This window comes from Vulpes lagopus, chromosome 7 (genome assembly GCF_018345385.1).
Source record: "Vulpes lagopus strain Blue_001 chromosome 7, ASM1834538v1, whole genome shotgun sequence".
Taxonomy (NCBI): domain Eukaryota; kingdom Metazoa; phylum Chordata; class Mammalia; order Carnivora; family Canidae; genus Vulpes; species Vulpes lagopus.
The window spans coordinates 75,963,807-75,986,683 of record NC_054830.1 but is presented as its reverse complement, the minus strand read 5'-3'; the positions used below and the strand labels follow the sequence as shown (position 1 = coordinate 75,986,683).

Sequence of the window (22,877 nt, the reverse complement as noted above, 5' to 3'; positions counted from 1 at the left end):
TGGAAGTGTGCGGATCCTCCCAAAGACTGTAGCCCCCCAGAAATTTCTCACTGTCACACAAGTCCACACTTAACTACTAACAATTTGTCAAAGCTACCATTTAGCTGTTCCTACAAGCTTCAGATGTTCCAGAGGTTTCTGTTTCAGGTATGCTGATATTGTCTGTGCTTCTCTGTATTTACCTGTCTCTCCAGATTTTGGAGGGCAGTTTGCCCTGCAACCTCAGTTCTCCGATGAGTCCAAGAAAAGTCACTGATGCTTACGTTTATTCAGCTTTGTTCTTGTTGTAAGGATGGGAGTGATGACTTTCAAGTTCTTTACATGGCAGAGCTGAAACTGGAAGCCCTCAGAAGTCTGTAAAAGCGAACTTAAATAGCATTGTCATTTATTCAATTATTCACTTATTATAAGTACAAGGCATTGAACTAGACTCTGTGGGTAGATAGAGATAAGCGAACATGGATCCTGCCCTCAGGGAGCTTTTATTCATTGAGAAAAATTTTTTTTAATATGAATATAGTTGACACACAATGTTACATTAGTTTCACTACAACATAGTGATTCAATGTCTCTGTAGATTATGCTCTGCTCACCACAGTGTAGCTACCATCTATCACCATACAACATTGTTACAATATCATTGACTATATTCCCTATGCTGTGATTTTTATTCCCGTGACCTAGTCATTCCACAACTTGAAGCTGCATCTCTCTCTCTCTTTTTCATCCATTATGCCCATTCCTCCACCCTCCCCTTCCCTCTGGCAAATGTCAGGTTGTTGTCTGTATTTATAGGTCTGTTTGTTTATTCATTTGTTTGGGACCTAGAGGCTATTGTGCTAAGTGAAATAAGTCCAATGGAGAAAGACAAATACCAAAAGATTTCACCCAGATGAGGAATCACGGAATTTATATTCTAACAAGGGATGACACAAGATAATGTCTCAATTCCTGTGTTTCAATGTGTTAGAGGCATGTAGAGGCATTAACTTCCCTAGCTGCTAGTAAACTGGGCCAGGGGCAGAAGGTTACAGCCACTTTCTTAGTTTTGCTTTATAAATATAATTTTCTATTTGTGCCATGACAAGGAAAAGGTTGAAAAGCATTGAAAGTGGTAACAAGACATATACTAAATTACTGTGATAAAATGTAGACAAATGATGTGTCAAAAAAAAAAAAAGATCAGATTATAAGGTATGTATTTGGAGGAGGCAGGCATTAAATTTAAAAATTCTAGAAATATTGGGAGAAGTCATGTTTGGGGTGAACATGGAAAGATGACTAGGACTTGGATGTGCAAAGAAGGGGGGGCAATTGGTGGAGAATCTTTCACATAAAAGACACCATATAGGATTGGGGGAAGGATTGGGATGAAGAATATCAAGGAGTTTAATTTGGTTAGAGCACAGGATGTGTGAAGGGGAGTAATGGGAAATAGAAAGCAAGGTTGGGCTCATGCAGAATAACTACCAATTTGTTGGTCTGTACATCCTTTCTTTCTTTCTTTCTTTCTTTCTTTCTTTCTTTCTTTCTTTCTTTCTTTTTTTTTCTTTCTTTCTTTCATTTGAGAGAGAGAGTGATGTGGAGTGGGGCAGAGGGAGAGAAAGAATCTTTTTTTTTTTTTTAAAGCAAAGTTTTCCAATTATGTTGAAATTATTTGGCACTATATTAGGCAATTCTTTGAGTCTTTTTTTTTTTTTCTTTATGATAGTCACAGAGAGAGAGAGAGGCGCAGAGACACAGGCAGAGGGAGAAGCAGGCTCCATGCACCGGGAGCCCGATGTGGGATTCGATCCCGGGTCTCCAGGATCGCGCCCTGGGCCAAAGGCAGGCGCCAAACCGCTGCGCCACCCAGGGATCCCAGAAAGAGAGAATCTTAAGCAGCCTCTACCTCCAGTGCAGAGCCAATGTGGGGCTCAGCTTCATTACCCTGAGATTGTTGACCCGAGCTGAAATCAAGAGCTAGACACTTATTGAGCCACTCAGGTCCTCCATCTACCATGTGATATTAACTGACATTCATGATAATAGTAACTAAGGTACTATAAAATCCAAGGTGCCTTGCAAATTGCTGAAGTTTAAATGACATTTAATATGATTCATTTATATTTCATTACAAATAGAAACTTGCATATTTGGAGAGTGAGTTGGATAGTGAGAGATGTGGCTATAGGAATTAAAGTCAGTGAATAAAGCAAAATTAGAGTCAAGATTACACTTGAAAATTGTTTAAATTGCCTATAAGGTCCATCAAGCATGATAAGTTTTATAAATACTACCTTATGCAATAATTCTTGGGCACACCAATAAGGTCCATCAAGCATGATAAGTTTTATAAATACTACCTTATACAATAATTCTTGGGCACACCAAGTTTTGAAGATAATTAATTAAAAGAACAAAAAATGGAGTGGGTAGGAGAGTTTCTAGGTAGATGTCTGGGCATTGAAGATATCTACATGTAAAATGATTATCAAATTCCCAAATGGTGGATGGGTGATTAGTAGAGGATTACAGCATTACTGTATGCCCACAGAGTTTACTCCTTTTGGTTTGATACAAGATCTCTATAATGGTAATATACATGACAGGCTGATGACAGGTGTGTGTGTGTGTGTGTGTGTGTGTGTGTGTGTGTGTGTGTGGTGGGAGGGGACAGTAAGCAGAAAGTAGAGACATTTAAGTACTAAAGTCAATTGGTGGAACCAGGGATTTAAATGTTTTCCAAACTCTATTTCTTTTTCCTATATCTAAATATTTTCACCTCCCTTCCCTATCCCTTTCATGGTTTTTTATTTTATTTTCAAAGGGACTAAAGAGTTTTAACAAGGGTAGGGATTACTGTTGCTAATTCACCAGTATCTCAGAGAGAGGTAATAGAAATAATATTAAGGAAGTATCTATTTCCTTGTTTACTAAGAGGCTTTGTTTGTTTTAAAACAAGAATTGCTAGCTCTTTATTTACTTTCCTTTTTTATTGTGGGATAACTTACATAAAGTACATAGATTTTAGGTGTACGGCTTGATGAATTTTCACGTATGTAATCACACCATGTCAATACATAAAACATTTCCAGCACCCTAGAAAGCTCCTTTATGCCCTCTCCCAGTAAATGCCATCCCAAAGGTAACCATTATTACCACTGTATTTTCAATCTTTCTTCATCTCAGTTCTCAGGATGGTTGTAATGACAGAATGCACCAAAAAATAGAATGCATTCAGAATTGCAACAGATATTTTAATAATTCATAGCTCAAGAAAGAACCTGGTGGGAGTAGTGGCTTTTAAATGTTTTTTGAAGGCCTCCTGGGTGGCTTGGTTGATTAAGCACCTGCCTTTGGCTCAGGTCACAATCCCAGGGTCCTGGGATCAAGCCCTATGCTGGGCTCCCTGCTCAGTGGGGAGTCTGCTTCTTTCTCTCGCTCTGCCCCTCCTCCACTCATGCTCATTTTTTTTTTCTCTCTCTCTCTCTCTCCGAAATAAATAAAATCTTTAAATGTCTTTCAAATATGACCTGGAGTAAAAAAAAATAAAATAAAACAAGCCAAAAAACAAAACAAAAAACGTTTTTAACATCATGAAGTAGGAGACATACCTATACTCATCTCTCCACAATTACAAATGGGATCTAAGAGCAGCATGGCTTCCTCTGATTTAGAAGTCTATGGAGTGAAAAAAGACAGCCACTAAGCGCTCTGCTGTAAGCACCTTCTCCTTTCAAGAACCCAGTGAGCCTGAGGCTGTAATCTTAGCCCCAATCCCAAATTCCTGGGGAAGGTATCTTATTGCCCCAGCTTGAGTCAGGTGTCTGCTCCTGGACCAGTTCTCTGTGGTCAGGTGCATGGGTTCAGGTTTGTACAAAATGGCTGCCAGAGGCTCATACCTGAAGCATGTGGACCTGGCGGGAGAGTCAGTTCCCAAAGAAGGACTGGGCTGGGAAGCTAACCTCAGAAGTGTATGTTACTGTGCCAAATCTAAATTTGATTGTCAGGTTCTCCACATACTTGCTTGGTGATACTAAAAAAAATATTTCTAAATTCATATAGTGAGTGTATATTATTTTCTTAGTTTTCAAAATGTTTTCATGTTCCAAGAACTGGGCTAGGTTCTAAGCAAATAATAATATATATGTTTTCTCAAGAAACAGCTTTATTCAGATATGACTGATTCAATCAACGCATATACTCTGATTTAAAGTGTATGATTTGGGGGCTCCTGGGTGACTCAGTTGGTTAAGTGACCAACTCTTGGTTTCAGCTCAGGTTTTGATCTCAGGGTCATGGGATTGAGCTCCACACTCAGCAGGGAGTCCTGAGATTCTCTCCCTCTCCCTCTGTTCCTCCCCTGCTTGTGTGAGCACTCTTTCTTTCAAATAAATCTTGTAAAAAATGTATTAAAAATAAGTGTACAATTTGGTAATATGTACAATTTGATATATGTATAAACCCAAGCAACTAGTACCACAATAAAGATAATGAATATATCTATCACCCCCAAAGTTTCCACATGCCCCTTTATAATCCTTCCCTCTGCCCTCACCCCATATAGGTATTATTCTTAATTCTTCAAATAGGTCCTGTAATTCCTTATAAACACAAACTTGATTCTACTATTTTTGAATGTGGTCTTTTCTCCTGCTACATTTTAAAATTGGAAATTTAGGAAAGCTATTTCTTTAGCTACCTTATTAAGCTTTGTTTCAATTCAATTCATTCCTGTGGATGTTCCAAGTAAGCAATTCTAATATCTCAAAAGATTTTTTTTGACCTTTTTCTTTCATATAAATGTATATATATATTTACTGTTTTATTTTGTTTTTCTTTCCTGTGTCAGTTAGGACTTGGGGGAAATGTTGGCTAGTAGCAGTAGGCCTGCCCTGACAACTTCAGGGCTCCCAGGCATGAACACAAAGAGTTCCACACACTGTATGTTTAAATATTTAGAGATTATAAATCAAGCTAACAAACTCTTAGATTAAAAAGCTTTATCCTGCTACCTTGACACACCTCAGTTATAGCAAACATACATATAACAGTCCAGAAGGCTAGGTTCAAATATAGAGTCCTTGAGTGCCACGTCTCCCTACAGTGGTTGAGTCCCTCAGGTTTTTAGAACTTATTTTGAATGACCTTCATTTCAAAAGATCTTGCTTAAGTGACCCTTGCATGAAAAACATTTTCCCATGGCATGGCTTAATACTTTAATATTTCTCTTATTAAAATTAAAAATTCCAAATCCTTTTATTCCCAGAATAAAACAAACAAACAAACAACCTTCATTACACCCACAAAGAATCTCCAAGTTGTTTAGATTTGTTTTGTTTTTCTTTAGGTTAGAAATTGCCTATCAAGGCTTTCTCACAGGCCCCTAATTTTCTTGTCTATAATCTCCACCTCTTCTCCCACTCACTTGGGAGACCTTAAGACCTGAGTTTCCTGAGCTGTGGCCTGAACATCCTGATGACTGTCTGAGGATAATAGTGTCAGGGGACACATTCTAGACAGGTCATCTGAACATTCACAAACACATAAGAAAGGCTGGGTCTGGAAGTTAGGTCATAGGACCCGGACAGAGCTTCAAAGCCAACCATCTGCTTGGTCATTGGTAGCAGCTGGTAACTGGAAGAGCTTGAGAGGGAAATTAGGAAACCCAGTGGAGTTCCCAGCTCTGTCACTAAGTAGCTGAACTGAGTGACTCACTTAAAACTTTGTTTAACCTCAGCGTCACGATCTATAAAATTGGGATAAGGACAGTAGCATGGTCTCCCCCGGCTTTGATGGGAAGGAAAATCACAACTCATCTGAGCTTCAATTTCTGCACCTGTTACCAGTTGTTAAGACTTGCGTCCTGTCCATCTCACGAGGTTTTTTTTTTGGGGGGGAGGTGAATGAGAGAGGCACAACCTTTCGGAGTTTCAGTTTCTGCATGTGTAAAAAGCTCAGAATGCATGGCCTGCCTGCCCATAAAATTCCTGTTTAAACAGGAAAACGGGGCAGCCCGGGTGGCTCAGCGGTTTAGCACGGCCTTCAGCCCAGGGCCTGATCCTGGAGACCCGGGATCGAGCCCCACGTCGGGCCCCCTGCATGGAGCCTGCTTCTCCCTCTGCCTGTGTCCCTGCCTCCTTTTGTCTCTGTGTCTCTCCTGAATAAATAAATAAAATCTTAAAAAATAAAAAAAAAAAAACAGGCAAACAGACAGCAAACTTTGCAAAAATGTAGAAAGCCATGCGTGTGTGAATTGCGTCCTACTGAAAAGACAACAAGCTGACATAAGAGGTGATCGTAGGTCTATTTCCTCCTGGCTCCAGGGCTGCAACCCCGCAAACAGACGCCAAGCCCACTTTCTTAAACCCTCCCCGCGGCCCGCAGCCGTCACAGCGTCGGCGGCCCCACCCGGCAGGGCTCCTGCGGGCCGGGAGGGGGCGTGGCCCGGACCGCCCCGCCCCTCGCGACGCCCCGCCCCCTGGCGACGCCCCGCCCCGCCGCGCCCGCGCTTGCGCCGTGCACACCCAGCGGCCTCGAGCGCCCCGGCGGGAGGTAAGGGGTTTGCGGGAGGCCGCCTCGGGGGCGTCAGGCCCGGACGGGCTTTGAGGGCTGGGCGCTGAGCCCGCGCGCCGCAGAGGCGCCCCCTGGGGAAGCCCGGCCTCAGGTCCCGCGTGCCAGCGCTTGGGAGGCTCCTCCCGGCTCCCCGAAGCGCCGGTTTCGTTTCTGGAAGCTCTTTGCGAAGCCGGTGTGGGGAGGCGGCCTCCCGGGGTCGCGGGGTGCGAAAGTTCCCTGCAGCTGCCGTGCCCGCGGCGCAGGCTGGGCCCGGGGGCGTCGGGGTCGCCCGGGTCGCCCGGGGGCGTGGTCCCAGGCCGCCCGCGCATCCGTTCTCTGGTTGGGGCGGGGGGGGGGGGCGCCGTGGGGCTCGGGGGCCCGCGAGGGGCGGAGGACCCGGAGCCGGAGCCGGAGGTCGGTGCTTCTGGAAGCTCCCGCAGCTGCCCCCTCGATAAGCCCGGCCTGGGAGGGCTCCGGCGGGAGACCCAGGGAGCAGCAGGGGCCGTGACCTTGCCTCCCAGAGTGCCCGGGTCAGGAGCCCGGGGAGGCCTGCCTGGGGCCCGTGTGGGATCCCTGCGCTGGGAGGAGGCCGCTCGTCGCTTTGGGGGAGGCCGAAGGTCGCTGGCACTTGGGGACTTTTTCTGAGAAATGGGGCTTTTTAACTTATACATTAAATAGTCCAAATCATGTAGTACCCCCCCCCCCCCCAGTACTTTTTCCTCACGGGAAACAGGAGTAGTCATGGTACCCAGGTGATGATAGTAGTCGCAAGCCCCGAAAAGGGTCTGCCCCGCAGGCCCCCGCGAGTGTTAGTGCAGGTCTCCTAAGTGACCCGCTTCCGGTGAAACATCAGACCTTCCTAGAGAGTCTTTTTATTTTTGAAATGATTTTCCAGTTACAGAGAGGTGGCAAAAGTAACAAAGGTCTCTGCAGCCCCCTTTAATGTTAACACCTTATATAACCATAAGTACAATCATAACAAATTATAAAGTATCATTGGTACAATTTTTTTTTTTTTAAAGGTGTTATTTATTCATGAGAGACACACAGACTTAGGCAGAGGGAAATAGCAAGGCTCCCGCCGGATTTGATCCCAGGACACCAGGATCACAACCTGAGTCAAAGGCAGACTCTGAGCCACCCAGGCGCCCCTCGTTGGTACAATTCTAGTGACCAAATTGCTACCTTTTTCTCAGATTTCCTGACTTTTTTATACTAATGTCCTTCCCCCCCCCCCCCCCCCATTTCAGGATCCAGTATAACATCCCACATTGCATTTAATTGGCATGGCTCTTTAGTCTTAAGTCTTTCCTAACCTTAACACTTTTGAAGAATCCTGGTCAATTATTTAGCAGAGTGTCCCTCAGTTATGTTTTGTCTGGTATTTTCTCTTTTTTTTTTTTTTTTTAAGATTTTATTTGCTTATTCATGAGACATAACAGAGAGAGAGAGAGAGAGAGAGAGAGAGAGAGAGGCAGAAGGAGAAGCAGGCTCCATGCAGGGAGCCCAATGTGGGACTCCATCCCGGGTCTCCAGGATCAGGCCCTGGGCTGAAGGCAGAGCTAAACCGCTGAGCCACCCGGGCTGCCCCTTGTCTGCTATTTTCTTACAATTAAAGTTATGCATTTTTAAAGTTATGTATTTTTGTTGATAGCACAGAAGTGGATATACCCTTCTCAGTCCATCCCACGAAGGGTTCATGTTATGACACACTGCTTTTGGTATTACTGTTGATCACTTGGTTGACGTGGTGTCTGCCAGGATTCTCTAATGTAAATTTACTGCTTTCCCCTTGAAATGAATGGATGTCTTGAGTTTCTAAACTATGCAAATATGTTGTTTCTCCTCAAACTTTGACTTGCTGATTTTACCATCCATTGGTGGATCTTGCCTTCAGCGATGATTACTATTATGTTCTAATGGTGATTTTTTGTTTCCCCTCATTCCTTCTTTTATTTTTTTATTTAAGATTTTATTTATTTATTAACGAGAGACACAGAGAGAGAGAGAAGCAGAGACACAGGCAGAGGGAGAAGCAGGCTCCAGGCAGGGAGCCTAATGTGGGACTCGATCCCAGATCCCGGGATCACGCCCTGAGCCAAAGGCAGGCACTCAACCCCTGAGCCACCCAGGCGTCCCCATTCCTTCTTTTATTAATTGGAGTTCTGTAAGGAAGACTTGCCCCTTTCCATTTGTTTAGTCAGTTATTTTTTTATATAAGTATGAACTCATTTATTTTACTTTTTGGTTATTTTTGTTATTTATTCGTGTCTCAAGTTGTTCCAGCCTTGGCCCTTCGGAGTTTTTTCAGGTTGCTTCCTTTTGACAGGCTTCCATCACTCTTTGAGAACTTCCTTACTTTCTGGCACCATAAGATGTTCCACGTTTATCTTGCGTTTTCTCTGCCCCAGTCCTCGATCACCCACTTCTCCGTGATTTCCTCTTTTGGAGAGTGGTATTTAAACACCAAGATCAGGGCACTTGGTGTGCTCGTTGCTACTAGAATATTATTGTTTGTGGTTCTTCGCAGAAAACAGCTAGGAATATATGTAAATATATATTTTATTTTTATAAGTATTTTTCCTTTATATATAAATAAAATATATCATTCTATTTATTACTTATGTAATTATGAAATATTGAGTATTATATTTTATTTATATCATTCTTATGTTTATTTGTAAATATGTTTCTTAGCTATATACATATATATCCACATATTCCATGGATACACAAAGATTTGTTTTTGTATTTAAGTGTGTATATGTACTCACATCTGAGTATATATATTTTTAAAAAAACAAAAATTCATTCTGAGAGTTCCATTTGTAAACCTAAACCACAGGGTTCATTCTACCCAGGCCTCTTAATTGTTACTTCTTTCTTTGACAGAAATCTGACTTTCATGCTCTACAAAATATTCTCTTATTTGTTCAATCCTGGTATACACATAAAGGATTTTCAGGATTTCTAACACATATTCCTATAAAAAATTTTCTAATTAGAACATAGTAGAATCGTATATAGTTCTTATGGTCTTTAACCTTGTAGTATCCAGTTAGAATAGTGTTTTCCAGAGTTACTTAGGTTATTTTCTTCTTCTACTCTCAGTGCGGTTATGCTATTCATGGATAATATAGTTTCCTTTCTTATGGTTTGTGTTCCATTTTGTATTCCTCCACATTTTTTGTTTTTTAATTTTCAAAAATTCATTCTTTGTAATGTGCAATTCCATGAGTTTTGACAAATGCATATAATTGTGTATCTACCACCACTGTCATGATATAAAACAACTATCACCCCAAATATTTCATTACACTTAAAAAAATGTTACAAAGAAATCACCTCTACAAAAGTTTGGAAAATTAGGCATTTTTCTATGTTTTGTCTTTTTCATAAGCATATTTTACACAGTTGTGAAGTTAATATAAATGTATTTTTTATTTTTGTCATTTAATTATCAGAAGTATGTTCCAGTTTTTTGAAAAATCGAGAAATGGTGAAATACATTTACTTGTTCAATTTTATTTTATTTTATTTTATTTTTTTTAAATTTTTATTTACTATTTATGATAGTCACACACACAGAGAGAGAGAGAGGCAGAGACACAGGCAGAGGGAGAAGCAGGCTCCATGCACCGGGAGCCCGACGTGGGATTCGATCCCGGGTCTCCAGGATCGCGCCCTGGGCCAAAGGCAGGCGCCAAACCGCTGTGCCACCCAGGGATCCCTTCAATTTTATTTTAAAACTATGTCTTGAATGTTGGATTATTCTTTAACAACTTACAAACCATATTTGTGCTATTATGATTGGAACCACTGCTGGACAACTTTCCATTTCAGTAACATCATGACTTTTTTTAAAGATGTGATTTATTTATTCACAAGAGATACAGAGAGAGAGAGAGATTGAGAGAAGCAGGCTCCATGCAGGGAGCCCGATGTGGGACTTGATCCTGGGTCTCCAGGATCACGCTCTGGGCTGAAGGCAGGCACCAAACCGCTGAGCCACCCAGGTATCCCAGTAACATCATGACTTAAGCAATTATTTGAACAATATGTTCTCATTTTAGTTTCTGTAGACATTTTGTTGTAATTTATAAAAAATGGAAATGATGGAGAAGAGAAAAAAAATACCGGCTAAAAGGAGAACAAGAATTGGAAATGTATGTTGGGAGGTTCCTGGGGTGGAATGTCTTCCCTGATAGATGGTCTTTATGAGGCGGTTGGTTTTCCTTGGATAGAAAGCTGAAGAGCTGAATCATGCGTAACTCTGACCTAGAAATATCACTTCTGGAACTGGAAAAAATCTGTCATCGTAGCATAAGGAAACAGTGTCAAGTCAAACATCCAATAATCGGGGTTTGTTACATATACTATAAACTGATTAGTGGAGGAGAAAGGAGAATCATTAGAGTTGTATATAAAATGGTACATAAATTTTAGAGGCAGATGGGATATAAAAGGGCATCTAAACAGAGGGAGCATCATAGCAAAGCTCAAAGTAGAAATTGGGTGATAATACTTAGATTGAACATTGTATTTTCTTGTTCAAATAATAGGGAATTCTTGGAAGTTTTTGTTCAGAGGAGAACGTTGCAATTGGTATTCTAGGAATATTAATTGGTGGTAATCTGTGAGGAACAATTGGAGAGGGGAAAGAGTTTAAAGGGAGGCCAATTAAGACACTTGTAAGGTGCTGTGCATTGCACTGTTAGAGTGATGGGATTAGTAATAGTGAAGAAGGGACATGTGAAGAAATATTTTAGTTCCATCAGCACCTTTTGAGAACCAGTATTGTTAAAAAAAAAAAAAAAAAGGAATGGTGGTGGATAAAAAGGTATCTTCATATAGTATATAATCTGCATGACAGAAAAAAAATACAAGCAATGTGATAAACTGGGAACATTGTGAGACAATCGGTAATTTATGAGTCTATTATATGTTGAATATAATAAGAAAAAGACATCCCCTGTAGTAAAATAGATACAGCACCAGCAGGCAATTCATAAGAAGAAAGCAAATGGCTAATAAATCAATGCCACCAGTAATTTAAGGAATGCAAAATAAAACAATGAGACACCATTTTTGAAAGTTTAAGGAAAATATAGTACTATGTATTGGTGGGAATATGGATATTTGGATATTTTGATATGTTGCTAGTGAATGTAAACAGGAATGTAAACAGGGAATGTAAACAGGTACAACCTTTTGGGACACTTGGTCTCAAAAGCCATAAAAAATGTGTGTACCTATTCAATTTCTAATTATTTATTTTGAAGAAACATCATAGATGGTTATATGGATTTATGTATAAAAATTACACTTTAGCATAGTTTATAATAGTGGAAAATTGGGAACAACCTAAGCAGTCAGCAAAAGATGATTAGTTAAATTATGGAGCATCTATGTAAAATACCACTATGCTGCTATAAAAATATATTATAGAAAAATAATAATTTACATGTAAAGATTTTTATTATACTTAATCAGAATATTCAAAATAAATTCTTTCATTCATTTATCCACCCAGTAACAGTATATTATATTATATTCATAGCTCCTTGGCATTCATCTCCTTTAGATTTTGCTAAAGTGTGCCTTTTAGTAGTTCTTTTAATGAGGGGCCTTGGTTATAAACTCTGTATGTCTAAAAATTATTTTGTGTTCATTTCTGAATAATAATTTACTGGGGCATATACCAACTCCCTCAGCACTTTGAGGATATTCCTGTCTTTTGATATCTGTGATGAAAAGTTTGCTGCTTTTGTTGCTTTAGTTTATCTCTGGTTTTCTTTTTTAAAGATTTTTTTTGTTTGCCCTTCACATTCTGCAGTTTCGCTTCCATGTGTTGGTAATTTTTTTTTTTTAATTTATGCTACTTGAGGCTTATGTGCATTTTCAGTTTGAGGTCTTGCATCTTAATTCTCAGCATGTTCACTTTGAATAATGCTTTTTCACCACTTTCTTTATTCTTCCCTTATGGGACTCCTATTTGTTATTGAGCTTCTCACTTTATCTTTTATGTTTTCCATCTCTTTATTCCTCTGTGTTCTGACTGATATCTTCCAATCAATAATTCTCCCTTCAGTTACAGTTTATTGTTTAACCTATTTTTGAGGTTTTTCTCAAATTTGTACTCGATTTTTCAGATTAGCCTGCTATTTCATAGTACTATCTAATTTTTAAAAGGATTCTATTCCTTCCTTTATATCTTTGAATGTTTTTAACTTACCTATTTTAATTTTCTTTTTAGATTTTTATCTCTAGTCCATTAGCTATGAATTTTCCTGTTTTGCTGGGTTTGTGGACTCTGGGCAATGAACTTCTCCATGTGTATCCAGTTCCTACTCAATAGTGTAGCTGTTGAACTCTTTTTATTTTTGGTGTGTGGAGATTACCCTTTTTTGCTTTCAAGCTTAAACATAAAGACCAAGTTACTAAGTTGATGAGGTATGTATAACCAACACTTAAAGATTTTCAGTTGAAAGAAAGAAACATTAGTTAGAGTTACAGTTCCTCATGGTTCTGCAATGATCTCTTTTCTATTTTTCATATCATTAAAGCAATGGACTGTCCTCTGAAATAACTCAAGAATACATTCACAATTACTCATAAAGATTCAGGACTCCATAAAGTATATTTGCAAACCTCTGAATGGATCCTGGTTTAAGACACCATAACCTATTGGATTGACATGTCAAAAAAATTGTTTAAATATAGGAGAGGTTGTGGGCTAACGAGATGGCGTGAAAGCAAGGTTGCATAATAGTGGTTTTCAAGCTTTGTTAGGCAGTGAAGCCCTTTATTGATGTAAAATCTAACAAGTTCAGATTTATGAAATAGATAGAAGTAAATTTTCTCCAACTGAAGCAGGCATGGGGTCCTGGAGACTGCTTGCTTGCTACTCTCCACCCTCACCTCTCCTGGCCCCAGAGGCATACCCTTGGACATTCTGGAACACTGCTAGAAAATTGTTGGTGAATTCGAAAGCGCATTTGATTGCACTCCCAGGAACCCTGAGTTCTTATTCCAGCTCTGTCACTGGTTATTTGTATTGGTTGTTGACGATGCAAATAATCACTTTGTAAGAAAGGGAAGAGGCAGTTTAAAGGATGTCATGAGAAGAGTTGCATATGATGTTATATTTGAAGTATATAATTATGAAGTATTACATTTTGAGGTTAGAAATGGAGTTTACACAAGCAGAAATGTTAAGAATGAAATGTTTTCTTATTTTGCTATTTGCTGTCTTTTTTAAAAAGATTAGTCATTGTCCAAGATACATTGGGAAATGAAAACCTGGACAGTAAGCTCATCATTTAAAAATTTTAAAAAGGTATTTAAGTGTATGCATTCTTATTTTGAGAAAAACCTGGAAAGACATACATCAGAATGGAAAGAATAGTTAGCTACAGGTGAGGAGGTGATTGATTTTATTTTATCCTCTTTTTCATGTTTTCTAAACATTTTATTTTTTATTTTTTTAAACATTTTAGATTGTGTATACATCTGTAGAAAGAAGGTTTCAAAATGTTTCTTAAGTCATTCAAGTCCAGAATTAAGTTGAAATATATATATTTAGAATAAGTTATAAAATTACCTAATTGTTGGTTTTTAAAAATAACAGCAACTGATTAAAAACATTCTTAAATATTTCCCTTAGGTTTTTCTATCTGAGTATAGAAGACAGTTGCTGCCAGTAGAAGTGACCCAACATTTTTTTAGGATGTCTGAAGATGAAGAAAAAGTCAAATTACGCCGTCTTGAACCAGCTATCCAGAAATTCATTAAGATAGTAATACCAACAGACTTGGAGAGGCTAAGAAAACACCAGATAAATATTGAGAAGGTGAGTTTTTTCATTTTCTACCACAAGAAACAGTTACAAATTCTGATTTATACTTATGTATTTCAGCTAAACTTAGAATATTAAATAAGAGGCTTTGCTAAAACATCTATCTCCTATTGATTTAGCAACATTCATTCTTTTCATCTGGGTTTTATTTTACAAATACACCTCATATTCCTTTTTTTAGGGAGGGATGTAAGAATAGGAACTATACCTTTTAGATTGTACATACTGACATATTAGGCAGTTAATAATTAGCATACAGATTGTTTGATAATGCACCATAACGTGAAGGCAGTGAACTTTGGCAAAGGGACCTGCCTTAATTTTATTCACCCCATGGCAAGGCTTTTGAACTTCAGTGTCCATCAGTAACTCCTGTTTTCTTCAGGTGCACTTGGAGTGAAAAGATAAATCATCATGCGATATGAGGGAATTTCCCAAATTGACTTCTTCCCTTTGAGGAAAGCCCCAAATTGGGAAATAAGCACCTAGGGGTCCATTTAGAAAACAGGTAGAGGGAAGAGCTAGTCTTATGGACCATGGTGAAGGTTGCATAGAACCTGGACTCCCAGCATCTGGTGGAACAGGTGCGGCATTCACGGGAACATCAGGTTTACTGGGTACTGAGCATTGATGCGGCAGATTATATTTTTTATTTGCTGTAGGACAGGTCAGTGGGATTTGCTCCTTCAGAGAGACCTCCCCCAGTATAAATTTTAAGCTGTATGGCCTTCCATTATTTTTTTGTGGTGGGGGTGGGGTGGAAATGCTCATTAAGCCTTTAGTATAAACAGTATTTATCACCCTCACTTGAGTGAGGTGATATACAACTAAGAATGTCAGCTTCTTTTTCCCCGGTACATACCATCTGTCTTCCTAATATTTAAGTCTTTTAAAAAATATATAGAAAATAGGTCACCTGGGTGGCTTAGTTGGTTAAGCGTCTGCATTTGGCTCAGGTCATGATCTCAGGGTCCTAGGATTGAGCCCCGCATTGGGCTCCCTGCTTGGCAGGGAGTCTGCTTCTCCCTCTATCCCTCCCTGCTGCCTGTGTGCTCTCTTGCTGTCTCTCAAATAAAAAAAAAATTTTTTTAAAGTACAGAAAATAAGTGCCAAGAGTATTAAGATGAAAATTTTAATGCAAATATGAAGCTATCTAGAATTTAAGATTGCTATTTTGTCATCTCTTAAGTTTTTCTTTATTTGTAAACAATAAGTACTGTGACTTTTTAGGGTGGAGGAGTTTTCTGTTAAACTGGTTATTCTTGTCATGAGCAGAAACAAATTACAGGGCTCTGTGCTTTGATTATTAATGAGGAGGGCTTGTTCTTTTAGCACTATAATGATACAGAAATTGAGTTGTTTACTTGGTTGATCATATCTGGGTGGCAGATTGATAAGGTGTGTTTTAAAGACTGAGCCCGTATCAAAGCTCAGTTACAAAGAAGACTAGAATTTGGCAGTTGAATTGATTCTGAAAGCCAGACATAGGTGGACTACAATCTATTAAGACCATGTCTTTCCTTTATTGCCTTATATTACCTTTGAGGTTCAGCGTGTCTTAGATTTCCTTTTTCTTATACTTCTTCTGTATGAAAGTGCCTGCAGTCATAGCCTCAGATCATAGCCACATGTACCACCTGGTCAGGCATCAGTGGAAAAGTCAGAACCCTGGGAACAAGGCAGGTGGGGTAGGAAAGGACTTATTATTGATTTGATTAGTTGTGCCATAAGAAAATTATTCCAGTTATGTTGATCTTTCACTGCCATAACATTTTCTTTGAGCATTTTGTGAAATTTTTACTTCATGTGAAATTTTTAGACAATGTCAGAATAATTATAATTTACAATATAGATGATATCTGAAGCTAACGTGCTCATGTTGATCTATGTTTTATTCCATATTCTTGGTTGTTATACTTTCTCTAGGATTTCTAGTTTTACCATGAAAGTGACTTTTTATGTATATAAGATTGAATAGCATATTTTAGTAGTTTGTGGCAATGTAAGCATATTTAAAAGTTGCTGTGTTCACTGTGGACAAAAGAGTTAAGAACTTAGGTTTGGACTCCAGGTGTTTGACAGTGCCTCACTTTTAAAAAAAGCCATATTCTTCCTGAGGGAAGGGTGTAGAAAGATAAAATATTTATTATGTTAGCCGTCAGTCATCCAATGTGAATTTAAAAGAAGAAAGTCATGCTGAAGGGAAATTGAAGGTAAGCCTTAGGGGAGTGATTCTGCAACATCTGAAAACAATGAGAGTAGTGTGCTATGGACACCTGGAACTGTATTCCATAGGTCCTTCAGCATTACATTTTATTATACATGATAGACTTGATTAGAATGCAGTGCTGAAATTTGAAGTGTTAGCATTCAGTTTTCTGGGCTAACAGAAGATAGGCTTAAGCGTAGTTAATAGAAACAAGATCATATGCTTGGAGCGTAATTTTCTTTGTTATTGTAGGGTTAGGAGAAAACCTACTGTGTTGCATGTACTGTGTTAGTATATCGCTACAGTACAAGTCGCAGAAAACCCCAAAATAGTGTATTAAATCAGATAGACTTTTTTTGTTTTTGCTTTTATTTTTAATCTCTCATAGTTACAGAGGCACTCCCGGGCTGCAGTGGCAGCTCAGCAGTCATTAAAGACCCAGGCTCTTTTTATCTTGCTCTCTGATCCTCAACTTGTTTCTATCTTGCATGTAAAATAGCAGCTCCAACTTCAGCTATTACATCCACATTCCAGCTAAGATAAAATAATGGAGATCATATTTTTGTTCTTTTTTCTTTCTGTTCTTTTCTCTTTTTTTTTTCTCTTAAAGAGAATCCTCCTGTTCTTGTTTCATGGATGCAGTATCATAGCATCTCTCTGGTGGTTTTATTATTATTTTTAAAGTTTTTATCTACTTCTTTGTCTCTTTTCCCTGAGTGTCTTTATTCTTTCTTCCCTTTCAAATTTATTTCTTTCTCTCTGCCCCCGCACTCCCCTTTTTCCCTCCTTTTTTTCTTTGTGTCAGCCTGCAGTATTATGGGCATTCCTTGGCTAGCTGTTGATATTTAAGAGTGCTAATTGGAAGGTATTTGTGTGTGTAGCAGGAGGTAGATGGGGTCTTGTTACCTGCAGGGGTGAGCAGTAAAAGGTCTGTCTTAATGGGGAACCACCAGATACTCTTCTGGAATGTGGTCTTCTGTGTTGGTAGGGGCAGTGTAGTTGCTCAGGCCTACAGAGATAGAGCGTTTGGTACACTACCTCTTTTTTACCTAAACTTTAAACCAGTCCTTCTGCCCCACCCTACACATCCTCCTGAGTAGCTGGTAGTTCTGGTTACTTGAGTCTTTCAGGAGTGGTGGTGTGCCTGTTGGCTTGTTACTCACTGCCTCTCCCATGCCACTCACCCCTTCTGCAGCCTCATGGTGCAGCTTTCTCAGTTGCAACATGTCTGTAATCTTTCCAGCTTCTAAAATTTTGTTAAAATTTATTGTCAGCTGATATCTACTGTTGTATTTTCATGAGTCTTGTGAATGTATACCTTTTAAAGTTCTTTATTGCCATTTTAGTTGGGTTTTAGAAAAGAGCAGAGATAAATGCTTGTGTTCAATCTTCCAGGCATAATGAGAAGTCATTAATTACAAGTAATAAATGTATGTTAGCTTTTCCTAAGTGTTAGTGTTTGGTGTTTCTTTTATTGTTAGCACTGAAAAGCTCATAAAAAGTTAGATTTCTAATCCTCAAGAAGTATACAGTTCAATTAAGGAAATAAATTATGAAATAGTCTGAGAATAATAGGTGATATATAATTAAGTATGAAAATGAGTGGCATGGACTGTTCAGCTTAGGTATAAAGCACAAAACTATATGATACAAAATCAAATCTAATCAGTTTCATTGGTGTGTATATATATGTATGTGTATATATATATACACACACACATATATATGATTATAAGGTTCTTACACATGAAGTGTAACATACATTTATGCATAAGCTATATAACCTTATAAAAATATACAATATACTTCCATTTTCTCTCTCAAGGTCTTTATAGTATTATTGTCATATAATTTGCTTTTATGTATGTTATTAGCCCAACAATACATTGTTGTTAGTTTTTTTATTTATTTGAGAGAGAGAGAGAGAGAGAGAGAGGGCATGATTTGGAGGTGGTGGTGGAACAGGCAGAGAAGGAGAAGCAGGCTTCTTGCTGAGCAGAGAGCCTGACATGGGGCTCAATCCCAGGACCTCGGGATCATGACCTGAGCCAAAGGCAGAGGCTGAACCAACTCAGCCACTCAGGTACCCCTGAACAGAGTTTTCTTTCTTTTTTTTTTCTTTTAGATTTTATTTATTTATTTATGAGAGAGAGACATAGACAAGGGAGAAGCAGGCTCGCTGTGGGGAGCCTGATGGGGGGCTCAATCCCAGGATCATGACCTAAGCCAGAGGCAGATACTCAACCACTGAGCCACCCAGGGGGCCCCAGAATTTCTTTCAAAGAGATTTTAAAAATAAGAAAAAAAATTTTTTGAAAAGACTTGATTTATTTTGGGGGAGAAGCGCAGAGGGAGAGGGAGAGAGTCTTAAGCAGACTCCACTCTCAGTGTGGAGCCTGATGTGGGGCTTGATCCAATGACCCTGATATCATGGCTGAAATCAAGAGTTGGATGCTTAACCAACTGAGCCACCCAGGTGCCCCTGTATGGCACATTTTCATGTATCTGTCCTTTCACAGTATTTCTAGGTTGATTTTTTTTTTATATATAATATGTGATGTTTGAGGTTGATGTTTATATTCTGTGTAGTAAGTGTTGTGCTGTAAAGTTACCACATTTGGCTATAGTTCCTGTCAAATGAATTTTCCATTATCATGCTTATAAAGTTTCTTGGTTGAAACTCTGAAAACTAAACATTGCTTTGGTAAAAACTGAAACATGTATATTAGTTGTTCATTCTCATTTTTTGTACTTTCTAGTTTGCAGTATCAATGTTACTTTTTCTCAAAGTCAGATTTAGTTTTTGATACTTGACATTCTCATTGACAAATTTAAATTTCTTCATATATAGTAAGAATACCTCATGATATACTGAATTTTTAAATTTTTCATATTTGTTTACATTCTCATTATTTTTTTCATCTCCAAAGAATTTGCAAGACAAAGTATACCATCTTTTTTCAGTAAAATAAATTATTTTTATTTCCTTTACCATTTACCAGAATTTTGTCTGTAATGTTTTTTAAAATTTCCTACTTGTCATTGGACAGTTAATTGTCACTATTAAGTCAATAACTTTTATCTGGTATATTTAAGTTTGGTTAGGTGAGTGGAGATTTTTGTGGTAACTAGGAGTAATAAGTTTAGTAATTTAAAAAAAACTGTAATTTTGTCTTTATGATATAGTATCAAAGGTGCAGAATCTGGGACAAGTTGCATGAAGAACATATCAATGCAGGGCGTACAGTTCAGGTAAGACTATTACATTGTTATGCCCCTGGCTTTCTGTTTATTTGTAGTTAATTTTTTTCTAAATGCTCCACATGTCTGCTCCATGCTATCAGTAATAATTTTCATATGCTCAAATATACTACTATCCATTCTTTATCCTGAAGACTCCTTCCTGGAGCCCTCTTCCCAATCCCAATCTGGACTTGCTTTCTAGGCTTCTTGCACAGCTGCTGTTCTCAGACTTCCTTAGCTATTCTTCTTTGTTGGGTCCCTGTTTTCCTGGATATCGTGCCCTTAATTATTTTTGGTTCACTTCATTGTTTTGTTGGAGTACATCTTTTAGTAGATCTCTAAATAAGGGAACCTGGGAGGTAAATATTTAAGTTATTATGAATCAGAAAAATACCTTTTTTCTCCCCTCATGCATGATTGCTAATATCAGTAGGTATAGAATTCTAGTTGGAATTTTTTCAAATTTGAAAGTTCTCTAGTTTAGTGTTGCCCTTAATAAATCTGATGTCTGCTTTCCCAATTTTTGTATGAGATCCTTTTTTTTTCTCTTTGGGAACTTTTGTAATCTGTTTAATCCTGGTGTTCTCAAATTTGATGATATGCTTTGTGTTGGACTCTTTCAATCTAAAAACTTAAGTTCTGTACTAGTTCTGGGAAATTTTGTTTATTTAGTTATTAAAGACGTAGTTATTTATTTTAGAGAGATTGACATGTGCTAGCGAGGGGAGGGGCAGGAGGGTAAGAGAGAATCCCTAAGCAGACCACTGCTGAATATGGAGCCTGATGTGGGCTTGATCCCAGGACCCTGAGATCATGACCTGAGCTGAAATCAAGAATCAGGGATCCCTGGGTGGCGCAGCGGTTTGGCGCCTGCCTTTGGCCCAGGGCGCGATCCTGGAGACCCGGGATCGAATCCCACGTCGGGCTCCCGGTGCATGGAGCCTGCTTCTCCCTCTGCCTGTGTCTCTGCCTCTCTCTCTCTCTGTGACTATCATAAATAAATAAAAATTAAAAAAAAAAAAAAAAAAAAAGAATCAGATTTTTAGCCAACCGAGCCACTCAGTGGGAGGTTTAAATTATTTGATAATTGATTCCTCTGTTTTCTTTTTGCTCTATTTTTTTTTTTTAATCTTTAATTGCAAGAGTCAGCAAATGATGGCATTTTCCTTGAAGGAGGTTTATTCTGGTTTAGTTTTCTAAAGAAGAATCCTTATTCTCCTAGGGCGAGTGGACACTTATTTTTCAGTTATAAAAGCAGACTAAGTGAAGGCTGTTCAGTAGAGGCTTTCACATAAATCTCTTTTACCCTGTGCCTGGTTTCTGAATCTATGGATTGTTTCTCCAAAGAATGCATCTCTGGTCTTTTTGCATTTCAAAGAGGCTTCTATAGCTGCGGTATAGTGAATAGATTAGGATAGAGTGAAATGAATGCAAGAGATTGTTCAGGAGAGATTACAAAGATATTGGAGATGGAAAAAAACAGATTGACTTGAGGTCTAGTAGAAATTAGACTTGCCTCTCCATATATGTATTTTACTGCTTGCTAACTAGATTATAGACCTGAAGATCAGGGATTGTGTCTTTGCTATTTGTGTATCCCACAGTACCTGTTGTTCAGCAAGATTGTTTATTGAATGTTATTAAGCATGTAAATGTCAATGAGATTATTATAACTAGGATTTCTTACTTCTTCACTGTTCAATATGTCAGTAAAAATCACTTATTTTCTTGAGACAGTGCTTATGGTCAAAGTGTTTGTTTACTGATTAAAGTATATATATATTTACATTATTGATCTCCATCTGGCACAAAAGATTTATGTATACTACTAGAAGAGATTGAAACTGTTTTTAGGTGTTTACTTAGTTTTATTCATATATTCCCTGAATTATGTGTGTAGGCTAGGTCTTTGCTAATTTGTGTAAAACTTATTTTTGAACAGTTTCGTGAACAGTTACAGTAGGTTTTCTAGATTTATTATTAGAGATATATAATAAGAACTGTCTTATAAAGGGCTAATATCAGGGGCAGCCCCAGTGGCTTAGCAGTTTAGCACCACCTTCAGCCCAGGGCCTGATCCTGGAGAACTGGGATTGAGTCCCACCTCAGGCTCCCTGCATGGAGCCTGCTTCTCTCTCTGCCTCTCTCTCTCTGCCTCTAATAAATAAATAAAATATTTTTAAAAAATAAAATAAAGGGCTAATATCCAAGATCTATAAAGAACTTAGTAAACTCAACATCCAAGAAACAAACAATCCAATCATGAAATGGGCAAAAAACATGAACAGAAATTTCATCAAAGAAGACATACATATATATGGCCAACAAGCACATGAGAAAATGGTCTGCATTGCTTGCTATCAGGGAAAGACAAATCAAAACACAATGAGATACCACCTCACACCAGTGAGAATGGTGAAAATTAACAAGATGGGAAATAACTAATGTTGGAGAGGATGTGGAGAAAGGGGAACCAACCCTCTTGCACTGTTGGTGGGAATGTGAACTGGTACAGCAACTCTGGAAAACTGTGTGGAGGGTTACTCAAAGAGTTAAAAATAGAGCCACCCTATGACCCAGCAATTCACTACTGGGTATTTATGTCAAAGATACAGATACAGTGAAAAGCTGGGACATCTGCATCCCAATGTTTATAGCAAGAGTCCACAATAGCCAAACTGTGGAAGGAGCCTTGATGGCCATCGACAGATGAACGGATAAAGAAGATGTGGTGTGTATATATGTATACACACACACACACACACACACACACACACACACACACACACAATGGAATATTACTAAGCCATTAGAAACAACGAATACTCACCAGTTGCTTCAACATGGATGGAACTGGAGGGTATTATGCTGAGTGAAGTAAGTCAGTCGGAGAAGTATAATCATTATATGCTTTCACTCATACGGGGAATATAAGAAATAGTGAAAGGGATTATGGGGGAAAGGAGGGAAAATGAGTGGGAAAAATTAGAGAGGGTGACAAAACATGAGTCTCCTAACTCTGGGAAATGA

At 38.6% G+C, this 22,877-nt stretch overlaps 1 protein-coding gene across 2 annotated transcripts in view; it reads left to right on the top strand.

Annotated features, from left to right (window-relative positions):
- The first annotated feature begins 6,481 nt into the window (after nucleotides 1-6,481).
- STX17 (syntaxin 17) overlaps nucleotides 6,482-22,877 on the top strand; it is a 66,316-nt gene continuing 49,920 nt past the window's right edge. Inside the window, exons 1-3 of one of the 2 annotated variants that reach the window (XM_041761134.1) lie at nucleotides 6,482-6,537; nucleotides 14,204-14,389; nucleotides 19,791-19,856. In XM_041761134.1, the coding sequence (XP_041617068.1) occupies nucleotides 14,267-14,389; nucleotides 19,791-19,856 (189 nt within the window). In that variant the 5' untranslated portion in view covers nucleotides 6,482-6,537; nucleotides 14,204-14,266. Of the gene's footprint in view, nucleotides 6,538-12,793; nucleotides 12,991-14,203; nucleotides 14,390-19,790; nucleotides 19,857-22,877 lie in introns of those variants that run through there. The other variant, XM_041761132.1, reaches the window with a different exon arrangement.